Below are 14660 nucleotides of genomic sequence, written 5' to 3' on the forward strand. Positions count from 1 at the left end.
TGAAAAATACATCCTACTCTGAAGGTCAAACTAAGTTTTACAGAGACAAAAAAAAGAGCTGTTAAGCCGACAAAAGTCCGTACTCTTCTCAGCATTTATCAACTGCAACTGTTATATGTTGGAGAGTTTATGTCATTTTTTGGATGTGGTTGCAATCCACTCAATTCTACATCACATCTCATTCCATTTATAGCCTCTTAAATGTAGTCCAATTAAACAGAAAAAATGCCACTTTATGGGTATAATAAGTACGCAAAGAGAATCAACAATGCATGGTTGCACTTACAAATACACACACACACACACACACACACACACACACACACACACACACACACACACACACACACACACACACACGTACACCAAAGGTCCTGCATATGTGCACACACAGGCCCCTGAAGATGTCTCGTGTTTTAGTCTGCCAAAATTCACCTCTGTTAAATCTATCTTCCAATCACAGTTATTGATTGCATGAAATCATCAGCAAGTGGCTGGTCTTTAATCTCTTTAGCCAACCCAGACGGGGGTTGTCAAACTCTGACGCCACAGAAAATATCCAACCCACAGCTTTCATTTAACCAGACATACATTAAATGGTATTAATAGCACACGACTTAATGGATCAATTCCCTCTGTTTATGTAAAGTGAAGTGCAAGAGAGGAGGGAGTACGAGAGAAACAGGCAGACAAAAAAAGGGAGGGAGGGATTAAGGGAGGGAATGAGATATGGTAAGATAGATAGAGAGATATTTCTGTGTGTGGGAGAGGTGTGAGTGGAAAAAAGCACCTTATTAAATGACAAGCTTTTCCTGGTTTGAGCTAATTATTTGCACACTGCCACTGACTGCTAATTTGCTGGGAAAAAATGCATCCCAAAAGCAAAGGGGGCTCCTGCTTGAACTTTGCCTCAGAAGCACCTAATTCACCGGTGACTGCAGCTGTGTCCCTCTCCTGGACTGCAACACTATTAAATTAGAGCGCCTGGTCCATCAATTTAATAAGCACTGGAGCAGATCATTTGAATAAGGACAGTATTAGTATTCTAGCTGAGCACAACTAAGAGCAGCTGACCTTTTTCACCGCCGAGAAGATCCTTGAACACATCCAGCTGAATCAGAGAACACGGTAATAAGCCCGTCAATGTTTAACAGTGTCAAAAGGAAGGATTTCTTTGCTCGCTCTTCTTCAGCCCCCCCACTCCCACCCCCACCCTTTATGGTAGTGCCAGCTATGTCTGGGCTTTCAAGCCAGCTAGGATCTCAGCAATTTAAAACAGAGGGATACACAAGGGGGAAAAAGGTAAGAGGGGAAACGGAGGGGATAAAAACATGCTCACATAATGCTGTAAGAGATTTATGATTAATTGCACTATAGTCTGCACAGACCCATTTGTGCATGTGCACATGCGCTCGTACACCATGTGCACCCACGTATACCTTCTTTCCAGATGCAGGATTGATTTATGTGCATGTTGGGGTGTGGAGTTGATCAGTGCACATCAAAATTCACGGTCAACTCCCACATATCAAATCAGATCCTGACCTTTGGCTGCTACATCTTTAGCTGCTGATGCACACCTGGGGGAAAGCCTATTATGCACTGTTTTGACACATACTGTAGCTGTTTTGAACAGTACCAGGGTGAATTGGCAGGATAGTGAAACATTAGTGGTAGTAATGCATTGGGCTGTGAAATAGATCACTGCGGTGACAGTTATGGTGCCTGTCAGACCGTAGAGAAAGAGATTTAACTAGCCTTTTGTCTGCATGAAATAAACATTGCACGGGAGGTTAAATGCTCCGACATATGACTTCTTGGCGACGAATCAAGCACTTTCTAAGTACCTACCGCAGTAATAAGCATTTGGTAAATAACATTGAAAAACCAAGTGATCCACACTAGAAATAGTGTAGAATTTATTCATTTGTTCATTTAAGGCTAATTATTTCTAAAGATTGTGAAACTATCATATATATATATATATATATATATATATATATATATATATATATATATATATATATATATATATGATATAATATATATATATTTTACATTTTTACTGCTCCATTCTTTGCAATCTAACTCTTAGCAGCCTTGCATTTACAGAAACGCTTCAAGGTAATTCGGTTGTGACAGGCAACACAGTAATCAATATAGGGCAGTATAGGGGGTGTGTGACAACACACCAGGCTTCAAGGGTAACATGGAAAACAAGGTCTGTGACTGGTCATATGACTGCCACTACTTGGGCTTTATCCAGGGATATAATAAATAAACAAGATGGCGTCTCATTCACTCACCATGCAGCACTTAAATGCTGAGGACAAGAAAGATCCATAAATAATGGGGGAGTTAGATGGTAGATATGTGTTTGGCCTGGGAAACGGCCGGCTCTGTGTTTTATGGGGCTAGTTGCAATGTTGATGAATATTTGCCCGTTCGGAATCATAGCTTAATGTCAGCCCACAATTTGTTGCAATTAGTCGGGTGATTTATAGGAATGCCGTGGCCGAATGCATGGTAACAATTAACACAGCTTTCTCCTGGCTTTTTATTAATGGGGTGTCGAACCAGAAGAAGGTTTCAACCAAAGCTAGTACATCTGCAGGCCTCTCGGTGTGTGGCACCGTCCTGCAGCAAAGATGCAGGACAGACCAACCCAGTTCAGCAAAAGCCCCACTGCTATGCAAAGAGACTACCTCTCTCCCTTTAATTGTGTGTGTTCAGCTGTTTTTTCATAGACAGTATGGTGCATATTTTTAATTGAAAATAATATATATATTGAATTTTTTAATTACTTCTATATTGTATGTATTAAGGCAAATTTAGACAAATTAGTGCACAAAACACATTGTTGTTTTAGTATGCATTTTAGTTTTCCAGTAACAATATTAATCACATTGCATAGAATTTATGTATTTTTTTCGTTGCCTAATCAAATAGAGTTTGTTTCCTCATCAAATGGTATGATTAAAAAAAAGCATATTTCAAAAATGAATGATCAAATATATGTATGCATTTTGTGATATAATTTCTAGTTCTCATACTCGGCATTTGGCAAGTACGTACTTTTCAAAACTATGCAATGAGACAAACATTTAAAAAGGAACCAAACAGCTGTTCTGTCTAGCAATAACAGGGTTCAAGTGGAGCGATGTGCCCCTAAACGGCTAATAAACGGCACAAAATGAGCCTGCAATTAAATTTATACACTTGATTGCACTGCTGTCATGTCCACTACAGGCTTATCGAACACCTGGGATCTATTTCCTAATAGAACCTTGGGGAGAGTGGGAAAGAGAGAAAGCGGGGGGTGGGGGTAGGGGGGGGTTGGAGGGGGGGAATGAACAAAGCAATCTTTTTTCCCCAGTATTTTTGGCTGCTTTCTCAGACGTTTGTAGAGGACCCTCACGCCGAGGGTTTAAAGAGAAAGAAAGACAAAAGAAGGGGCTCTTCATTGAACAATGTTGTATAGCTGTGGCAACTGAGTTTTTTCATACATTTAAATTGGTGTACTCATTTGTAGTCATTAGTAAGCAGCATTATGACACACTCAAACTCAGACGATTGTGTTTATTGATTGAATAAAGGTGTGTGTTAAAAAAAAAATCTGTAGAGATGTACGGCATCTTGTAATCTTAAATGTCATACCTTTTTTTTCAGTATTTCTGAACAATTGTGCATGGAAAGCACTCAGTAGCACATGTTATTTGTGACCTGTCTCACCAAGTTACATGCGTCAATACATGATAATGAATAATGTTGTTGCAAATCTAATAAAATGACAGATTCCCATCTAACTGACTCCATAAGCGCTGACACGGCACTGCAACACCTCTCCAGCCAGCCTCAACACTCCATTGCATCACGAAAAAAGGTGTCAGCACAGCAAATTATAATCGTTAATAAACCTTTATTTGATGGTGGTTGACAAAACTATGACGTGACTGTAAAAATGCTCATCTTTTTTTCATGTCTAATTACGTGTAATTTCCTCACTTTCATCCCTAGCTCAATTTGAAAACCTAGGAGCATACATGTTACGTCATTTGCAAGCATACATACTGACCTATAGATTTGCTGCCCGAAAGTATTGGCTATGAATAACCAAAATAAAAAAGTAATAATATTTAATTTTACTCACGAAAATGTGAAAAGGTATTTTGCACTAAAAACTATACACAATAACAGGTCGCTATTTTAACAGACACAATTGTGGGGGTGGATCATGTAGATGGACACAAGATCTAGCTCTTCCTCTTCAGAAGTATCAGTGAAAAAACTGCAAGCAAAAGGTTCAACTTTGTGAACAATAAGGGTGTTCACTGCATTTGAGTTAAACTAAAAAGTAACATACACTTAGTCTGTGTTCTGATTCCTCATCTACAGCGAGACTTCCTTCAATTTGCTAATTACACCGGCAATGTCAGAGCTGGGTTGAAAGAAAAAAGTCACGTTTTGGGGACTCTGGGCCCACATTCTGTTTCTGACCACTGCTAAGTCACATAAAGTGTGTGGCAGGAGGCCAACAATAATTTTTCTAACCCTTTTTTAATTGTGGGAGGGTCATTCACAATGCCCTGTAGAAAGCATTAACCACTGAACTACGACTGACAGGGCTAGGTTTCCCACCAGCAAGAGGCACCTTGCAGGCAGGCCAAGAACCCCCCCTCCCCTCCCCTCCCAAAAAAACAGAAATGAGTATGCTATATTAAAAGCCATGTTTTAGTGCAAGCTGACAGTGGTTTTATAATTCTAAAACAATGAACTAAACAAAACAATGAACCCCATTAAACTTAATGGGGACTTAAATATGACATTTCTGTCCTGGTAACCAACACCATAAATAATTCAGTCAGCTCCTTATTTGATTATGTTTGCTAATTGTGTGACCTTGTCAAGCAATTATTTGGCAATCTCTGCCTTTTTCTCTACTTACCTGGTTCACTGGTTCACTGAGTGGCTAATGGTATTTTAACTTGTCTAAATTATGAGAGCTTTTCTGAAGTAGCCGCAACAGAATTGGTTCAATATGTTTCACAGTTACACATTTAACAAAGCAACTTTCCCAGGAATTTATCTTTTTTTCCCCTAAAGGATTCATCACAGAGGATGTGGAAATGAAGAAATATACATTCTCTTCTCTTTCGTACTCTTGCCTTAAATTATCCTTTTTTTGACAGCCGACTAACAATCATCATTACAGCGCAAACGGTTACCTGTGAGAATGGCCATAAATCTTTAAAATAACCAAAACCGTCTCTTGTGCTCCCCCCCACAAGAAGCAACCTGTCTGTAAGCACACACCATCTGTACATAGTTAGAGCCGTATGCACACAGATGGCAGCCAAACACTCCCAAAGTTGCTCCGTCCGCACGTCTAACCTTACAAAGCAAACTAATTAACAGTAAAACGCAGAGAAAAGGAAGGAGCAGTTTGAAGGAGTTTGCAATAACTCTAATGAGGAGAGAGAGAGAGAGAGAGAGAGAGAGAGAGAGAGAGAGAGAGAGAGAGAGAGAGAGAGAGAGAGAGAGAGAGAGAGAGAAGGGTCATCTGTATAGTAATGCCAGAGGGATAGAGGGGGACTTCTAGGTTTACTGCCCTGTTTAAGATCCATATTAAATGAGGGCTACTTATCGCCAAGCCTCTGTCCCAGTACGCAAGCCTTTAACAGCATGGTGCGGGGCAGAGGGCAGCCATCTGAAAGGAGGGAGATGAGTGGTGGTGGAGTTGGGAAAGGAGGGGGGGGACCTTCAATGGCCAAATAAGATGCCACTAGAAAGAAGAAAGCCCATTACACATTATCCTGTGGTTCAGTGGTCAGTATGTGGAAGTTAGGTATACATTATTTTGCTTCAGGGCCAGAGTTTAACATTTTTCATTGTTAAATCTTTTGGTTGAAAGAGTGGTGAAAACTTTAACCAAAGCTAAATTTGAATCCACTTGTTGTGACAAAACAACTAAAAGCTGTGTGCAACTCAAAAAAGAAAAAAAATATATTTCATTGATTTCCTTTAGAAGACAAGCAAACCAGTAAAGGACTCGTGTAGAGCTCTGGTTGTTGTCCTTTCATGAGACTGTGTACACACACTTGCAGTGGCCTACCATCTTGATGAAATTCATTTTGTGAAAAGGAGGACAACTCCTTGGAAAGTTAATTAGTAGGAAACAAGCGGAGGAAAAAGCAGGAAACAAGAAATGACCCAGCTGCCAAAAGTAATAACATTTTCATTATTTATTTCATTATTCATTTGTGGATGTGTTCAGACAGAATTAATAATAGAAATCCCTCAGAGAAAATGTTTGCGCTGGAACCCTATTAGGAACAGGCCAAGTCCAGTGGCACAGTTAGTTAACATGCATAAATGTACTGCCCCCGACAAATAACATATCAAGTGGAGCCCTGGATTATTTTGTGCTCCCAAACCTCTCTCTTTCAATTCTACGCTTTTCATCTAATTGTTTCAGTCAGGGCTAAGGTTGTTACTCCCTGCTACTTCCATCGAAAAAATAATGCAATTTAAGGAAAAGCTAGCGCAATAAAGCAGTCATCCGTTGCCAAATACTGTGAGAACTGTATCGCAATAATTACAATGGCATCCACTAAAATGTCTATTGCTCTGTTTTCATAATAAAATGAGCTGTCCATTTCTCCCTGACAAAACTAGTAATGAAGCACAGAATCAATTAGAAGTCCCTTTGGAGAGTGGAATATGTGCTGTTCCATTACACAAATCTTCTTTTTAGTCCAAACATTAGTGTGCATGAAATTCCCTGATCTGGTCTGTGTTTGCTTTTTTTCTCACTGTTTACTTCAACACTTCCAGGCCAACTCACATTTCATTTTCCCCACTGAAGATTCCAAATACACTTCCAATATACGCTCTGGAGAAAATGAGGCCGGAAAGGAGTAGTGGAGAATCATTCAAGGCTGTCCAAAGATCTATATTACAAAAGCAGATTTTATTTTTCACTTCCAACACAGACATCTCTGATAAAAAGCAAGTCAAAGGCAACTGGGATGACTGGTTTTTCTCTTGGCATATTATTTTTCACTTATCAAATGTGTTTCCCTTACCAGCCTCCAACCACAACCTACCCACCCAATTCCTGGCTTTACTATATTAAGGAAAATTGAGAACGGATGGCGAGGAACAGAGTGCCTCATTGGATCAATCTATCTATCTATAGAAGATGGGGTTGAGTTGGTGTGTGTGGGGGGTGGAAAGGAGGTAGAGTAATACGGAAATATGAAATAAAAAAAATGAAAAGGGAGTCCTGGCCATGTGTCAGTTGAGCATTTTTACATTAGCCATACGTAAGGCATTTCTTTCTTCCTCTCCTATTCGCCGCTTAAAGCACCAGGGCCACAGCCATGTGTGAATAATCACACAGAGGGCCTCAGAGGTGCCCTCGCCGCCTTACAAGAGGCTGGGTGCAAGGGCAGATGGGGGAGGCGCAGGTTGAAGGAGTCGAGAGGGGGGGGGGGGGGGTCGTAAACGTTAACACGTTGAGGATTTGGATATCCTCACAAGCTTGTCTCATTAGCTGCTAATTGGCAAGACTTTCCCACATCTTTTGTTCTGCATAACGTTTGTCTTTTATGGGGGGCTGGAGGAAGAGGATGGTGAAGAGGATGGTGAACTACATATTTCAAGTGCTCCATGCTTTGCTGAGAGAAAGTTAAGCCCTTATTACAGCAACATAAACACTTCTGTCCTACGATTAACCTTAAAAAGCAACTGAGTGCAAAACTGAACGCTCAACCTGCTCAACCAAATTAGCACAGAGATCAAGGGGGAGAGTGAGATAGAAAAGAAAAAAAAAATCGAAAACTGTAGCAAGGACAGGGGTTATTTTTCCCCCTTTTTCCACTCATTCACCTTTTCCAACTGGGAAATAGTAGAAAAACATCAACACAGCTAAACAGCAAATTATTACCAAAGCTCCCCTCGGTGCTGGGTCCAAAGCAGACATATTGGAGTTGTCATGCAGGGGGATGGCCAATACTTTTCTAGAATTATTCTGAGTATTGCACTCTTTGACAAACATTAAACAAGACAATAAAATACATAGGTGAAGGTATATTTGCCTACAGGCATAGATGGCTTGAAAGAAAGACAGGAAGAAAAAGAAAATGGGAAAATAGGTCTCCATATTAACAACACAGTTTCCTGACAGTCCAAGTGAATTATATATTTACAGAAGTAGCCACTCAAGTCTGCATGGGCCCTATCCTCAAGGCAGAACCTGGACCTGACTGGTGAATTGAAAGGGAGAGTCATGTGTGCACCTGGAGTTTTCTTTTTCTTCTGCCATTGTGGCTGTCTGTCTGAGTCTCAATCTGTCTCTCTCTGCCTATATCGCTCTCACACATTTTCTATCCCTTTGATTCTACAGAGATGTAACTGCACCCTGAATGCCTATAAGGATTGGATAGAAGGCAGGTCAATTGTCCATTCCTGTTACTTAGGAATTTTTTTTATTTTTTATTTTCAAAAAAAAAGTATTGGATTTCAAGACCAAGTAATTCAGAGCAAACTACCCCTGCTGTAATCCATTTTAATGGACATCATTAAACTGAACAGACAGAGCTATGCGTCTCTCCATGTTTGCAGAAGGATTTTTATGACGAGTTGAAGAATAGAGGATCTATCAATACTTGCTTTTACTGACGAGTGGTATAATATTATGCACTTTAAAAATTCCAGACTGTGTTCTTTATTACTAACAGGTGCATGATTTCATTACAGTACTTCAAATTATGTTTGGAAGTTGTTTTAGGTTGAGAAAGGATGCATGTGTTAACAGCGTAGGAATGAGTGGAGCATGCGTGGAATGCTTACCAACAGCATGCAGAGGGAAACACTGGAAAAACTGTGTAAAAGTAACATGATGGTTACAATTACGGTGAGAGTGAGGGCTCTGTCTTATGTTAACAGAGATGTCAGAGAGGGTTAGGAAGCTGGGTCATAGCCCTCATATGTGGTTTAACACCTGACACCGAGGCCTAACCAAGGTTCATAACTCATATGGAAAGAGAGGTGAAGAAAAAACAAGGACGGGGGAATAAAAAAAAAGAAGGAATAACCTAAGCCCCCAGCTCAGTCCTCCGTCAGTCCTATTTTGGGATAGCATACCGAGTTTCTCAAAATCAAAAACCTCCGGTCATAACTGTGTACAATCTAAGAAAACTTAAGAATCATAATATATCAAAGATCATTTAGCCTTTGCCCGCAACAACCTAAAAATACCTGAATCAAAGTAACAATGGCTGAGACATCTGACGTCTAACGGTCCATGGGACTCACAAGAGCGACGCATCCCGTAGTAGAAAATCAGAGTAGGTCCCAAACGGCCAGCACGTGAGTCCTTGGCTTCATCCAACATCCAGCAGATCAGTGGCCTCGAACTAAAGCAGTACTGACACTGACCTCACCGAGACCCAGCAACTGAAACAGCCCTAACAAGGTATTAGCAGGCACCTCTGTATACCCTCCAACTCTCAGCCCGGGTCTAAAGAAACACAGCTGCACGGGGTGTTTTCCAGGGCGGAGGGCAAACCTGCAAGCAACGTGGTGCCCCTGGCTAAGCTCAAGGGTGCAGCTGGAGGGTCAAGAATTCAAAGCAATGGAGGGGGGGGGGCAAAGTTTGCCGAGATTATTTTTTAATGGCACTTTTTCTCTCTCTAACATAGCCCATTTATTCCACTTCATTTTTGGATCATCAAGTAATCATGCCTGTTTTTTTTATGATATCTATCTAATGTATACACTATAAATATATGCATTTCCTGTTGTAATGGGTATGAGTTTAGTTTGCCCTCTAAGAGTGTGGTATAGCTGTGTGCGTTTTTGTGTGTATGCATGTGCAAGCACGTATGGCAGTCGTCTCTGTGTGACTGTGGGCGTCTGGAGGAGAGAGAAGCCTCATCTGTTACCAGCCCCAGCCCGGCCGGCCCGCCGCGTGAAGTAGAACGACAGGGTGTCACCGCCGACGACAGTGATGGATGCCCTAAATTCTGTAGGCAACTTGGGCAATTGGACACATTAACAACAGGCACCTGCTTTCCCCTGTACAAATCTATTAAAAGATAACAGCAATGGCGGCTCCCACACTATTAGTAAATTATAGCTCTGTCTGAGTGTGAGGTAAGCGTGGGCCTCCCTTCTCCCACCTACCCCCACCCACTCCCCTCTGCTACACGGTCTTATTGGCAGTCTAATAGTGCCACCGAGTGGCAGCAATTTATAATGCTCTTCTAGAACGTGGAGCAATGTTTGAACATGGATAAAAACATCAATAGGAGAATAAGTTCACTTCAGGGTAATCATTTCACCCTTATCTGAGGTTTTGCAGTCCAATTTTTACAGTCTATAATTTGCATGAAATCAACAATTAATTTTTTCCATTTATGAACATAAATTCCATAATAGACAAATTATCATCATTTCAAAATGTGTCATATAATACATCAGCAATTATTAACTGTCACATAAATTGTACAATCTAAACACAAATACAAACCCACACCATATATATATATATACACACACACACATGCATGGTGCAAGTTTGTCATGACAACAAGCCCTAAGGCCAGTATCATTTACTGTTGATCGTTGAATGTTGGTTGGTGATTATCGCTGGGGTGATAACCTTTAATCGGTTAACGATGCGTGTCTGTGAGTTACACAACCTTAGTTGTTCTTCACCCTTTTGTGCAACTCAAGGATTTCTCTTGCAAGCTATTTTTCCACAAACAAGCCTTTCTTCGGGCTGACTGGGCCAAATGGCAAAACATCTGAGACAATTTCGCTGATGGGATTACATTTCACTGGAATTGTACCTTGTACGATTTCATGTGACAAAAAAAACGTAAAAAAATGTGATTGATTGAATAGAAAACCATTACGACCTACTCAGGACCTCCTCTATTAAAACATTAACAGCAGACCAGTACTCTCAACATGCCACTACTATGACATATGTTGGGCTAGAGCTCAGGTACGCCACATAAACGTGTGTCACATAAATTTGCTGTGGGTAAATATTTCTGTGTCTGTGAGGGGGGTATGTGTTTGCAAGCTGGCCAAGAATAAAGGGAGGACAAGACCAGTAAATACTTTTACAGCAGGCAATTTGTCAGGATGTGTAAATGTCTCCAATTCCCAACAGCACTGGAGTAAAATTTACAGTCACTCGGGAAGTGACAATGCACAAAAAAGGACCACTTTTTACTCTCTCTCATCTCCCTCAGACCACTAAAACCTTCCCATAAATCTCATCCGGTCCCCCCAGATGTCTGCTGTTGTCAGATATCATGCCTTGACAATGCCTTCCACCAGCATTGTCTTGACAGAAATATGATATGTGAAACTGCAATGTCACATCACTTAACATGATTTAGCCTAAGCTAGCCTGCACCATTTTAATCAATCAAAAATGTCACCTTTTTCCCTGTAATGATAGTAGAGGTATAGGATCCCTGTGTTAGGGTGATCTATAAGACTTATCTAGGCTACTGATTTATGACTACTGCCAGCTAATGTACTAAAGGAGCCTCCTCCCTTCCTGTCATCAGGGTTTCTATCAAATTGGCAAATAAGTAGACAGTATTACCTCATGGGCAAGAAGGAAGACACTTCATGTTGTGTGTAAACCCAATATATATATATATATATATATATATATATATATATATAGCCGTTGCTTTCAGGAAATCAACAAATTAAAAGTATGACCGGTAATTGTAGGTGGTCCCAATAACCAAAAGTATGGCGCGATCTACCAGACATAACAATACATTTACCAAAGCATTAGACAACTCCATGTCTGAAAATGCATCTTAGACTTAATCACGGTAAACAATGACGATGAAAAGTCAGTTAATAAAAAACATTGACTTGAATATTACACACACACACACACACACACACACACAAACACACACAAATCATGCTTAGTACCCAAATTAAAATGTAATGCACTAATTTATCCAAAATAGTGAACGTAATTTAGGCATCCACAGTGTGCAATAGAAGACAAAAAAAAAACCTGTACACAAGGGAACTGGGGACCTGTACCTGTAACCACAATGGAGTGACTGGATCCACATGCCAGGAGCTTCGCTCTGCCCAGCCTTGCCACTGTGAAGTCTCTCAGATGGGCCTCCTCTGGACCGATGTCCCCTGGCCTGCCATGGCCAGTCTGGCCAAGGTCCCCACTACCCCAGCAAAGCAGATTCATATCCAAGTCACACTGTATGTCCTGGGAACACAGAAAGAGAAGAGGGATGTGTTGTAGCAACATAGGAAAATTAACCAAAGTTTGCTTGGTACTTTTCTCAACTTTTACTTCATTTTATTCTTAACAAGAACTGTGTATGTCCGTTTTCTTTAAGGTTAGAAAAACTGAGCATAGGAACCAGAGTTCCTCACCTGAACAGGTATTTATATTGCAGTAGTTTTTCATCACCTACATGTAAACCCCACACACCAATAAACATATACATATATTTTTAGATGTCAATAGTGATACTGGAGTCATAATTGGTCACTATATGAAAGATGGGGTCAAACATACCGTATGATGAAGAATAGTGGAACTAGTGTTAATTCAAAATAGTGGTTTACAAATACTGGTTAAGCTGGCATAAAAGCAATCTGAATTCCCCAGCCTTATTTGTAATGAACTGTGGAGCTGATGCAGATCACCAATATTCTCCTCACATGTTTATTTACAATCTGCCCTCTGTGTTAATTAGAATGTGACCCTGCACACACATGCAAACACACATAGAAGCTGGGTGTATTTGCATGCATACACATACATACACACACCCCACAGCAATATTACCAGCACTATTCCATCCGACTGCTATTGGAATTTGCCGAAAGAGCAAACCAATAGATAACCCATTACAAAACTATAAAAGATCAATAGCTAATTTCTTTGCATTGATTACCACTTGGACGTTTAACATGCGCCCTGTGGACACAATGTGTGTTCTGCAAACTTAGATCCCCATTGGCCCTCATGAGTATTAAAATTATCGATTCAGACAGAGGACTAAAAATGTCAAGCTGTTCATTAATCTTAATAAAGACTGGACTTGACCAAGGCACCCTTTTTCCCAATGCAGGGATACAACCTATCCAACTAGGGGCATATACACGGCATAGATTAATGAGCTTCTACTGAGGGATGTGATTTAAGTATTTGCCCTTAATAGATCAATTATAAAAGAACACATCTTTTATAATAGTACTTACTTCAACCTAGTCTAGTGTGCAGCTCAGAACAACATTTTAAAATGTGTATTGACTGCCCAATAGAAGTTATTTGTTGAGAAATTTCAAAGAAACTTCAAAAAACAAGCGGCGCTGCCGTAATGAGGTTCTTTGTGTGATATGAAGCTGCATCTGCTGTTATGCTACAGATGGCCCTACGCGGTGCATAATGGACAAATGTTATCAGACGCAGCCGCCTAACAGCCACTTTCATCTCTGTCTTATGTAGATGAGTTTCCAAGCATGCAGGGCTGTCCTCAGCTTAATGAGGGCCCTAAGCAGGATTTGACTTGCTCACTTTTCTTACTTTTAATTACTTTCATATTTCTGCCACAGTTACTCATATGTTTCCTGCTCATAGGAAACATATGACAAGCTCGATTGTCAGTTGAGCTTTTGCCATGATTTGATATCCACTAATCAGGGATGGGTGGGTCATGGATCCTTTTAAATAAAATAAATCGGAAAATGGCTCTATCACATTATTCCTTTTTTTTTTCAATAAACAAAGAAAATAAGTTGAAGCACCATTTTCGCTAGCCAGACAAGACAGCCACCCCTTTACCAAATGATGTGCATCGAGAAGGAGCCCAAAGCTTTACAATCTATGCCACACCTGGCAGAGTTAAAGAGTCTTGTATTTTGATGGGGATTCTATTATAAATATCCTGAAGACTTTTGAAGTGGCTGCCCGCATCCTTCAAGACACTAGTACTTACATACAGGGCCATGAACGGATCAGCCCCAGCTTACATCCAGGACATGGTCCAACCATATACCCCAACCCGCGCCCTTTGCTCTGCATCAGCCAAACTGCTTGCTGCCCCCTCACAGCGAGGGAGAACTAATCACTCAACCAGATCCAGACTGTTCACTGTCCTGGCTCCTAAATGGTGGAACGAGCTCCCCATCAACATCAGGATGGCTGAAAGCCTACCCATCTTCCGCCGAAGGCTAAAAACACATCTCTTCCGACTACACCTCGGATAAAATATATTAAAAAAAATAAAAAATAAAAAAAATAACCTCTTGAACCTGCACTTTTATACGTTTCTTTGTAGCTTTGCTTTTCTAAAGCTAATGTACTTGCACTTACTACTTTTTGTCTAGAGTTTGGACCTTCTCAGTTGAATGCACTTAATTGTAAGTCGCTTTGGATAAAAGCTTCAGCTAAATGACATGTAATGTAATGTAATGTATAAGAGAAATCAAAGGCCAAACCACAAATCTAGTCTTTCCACTTGGAGATGCTGCCCAAGACATATCCCTATATTTTACAGATTTTACAAAAAAAAAAGGTCTATTGTCTTGCTTTCCGCAGAACTTAAAGTTTGTTTTTTGTACTGTTCATTCCATGTTGA

General features: G+C 40.4%; 1 protein-coding gene across 1 annotated transcript in view; it reads right to left on the reverse strand.

Moving 5' to 3' along the window:
- LOC114555437 (ultraviolet-B receptor UVR8) overlaps nucleotides 1–14660 on the reverse strand; it is a 170382-nt gene that overhangs the window by 148112 nt on the left and 7610 nt on the right. The window contains exon 2 of the mRNA XM_028577806.1: nucleotides 12094–12277. Within this exon, the coding sequence (XP_028433607.1) occupies nucleotides 12094–12277 (184 nt within the window). The remainder of the gene's footprint in view (nucleotides 1–12093; nucleotides 12278–14660) is intronic.

The sequence above is a fragment of the Perca flavescens genome, chromosome 5 (genome assembly GCF_004354835.1).
Source record: "Perca flavescens isolate YP-PL-M2 chromosome 5, PFLA_1.0, whole genome shotgun sequence".
Taxonomy (NCBI): domain Eukaryota; kingdom Metazoa; phylum Chordata; class Actinopteri; order Perciformes; family Percidae; genus Perca; species Perca flavescens.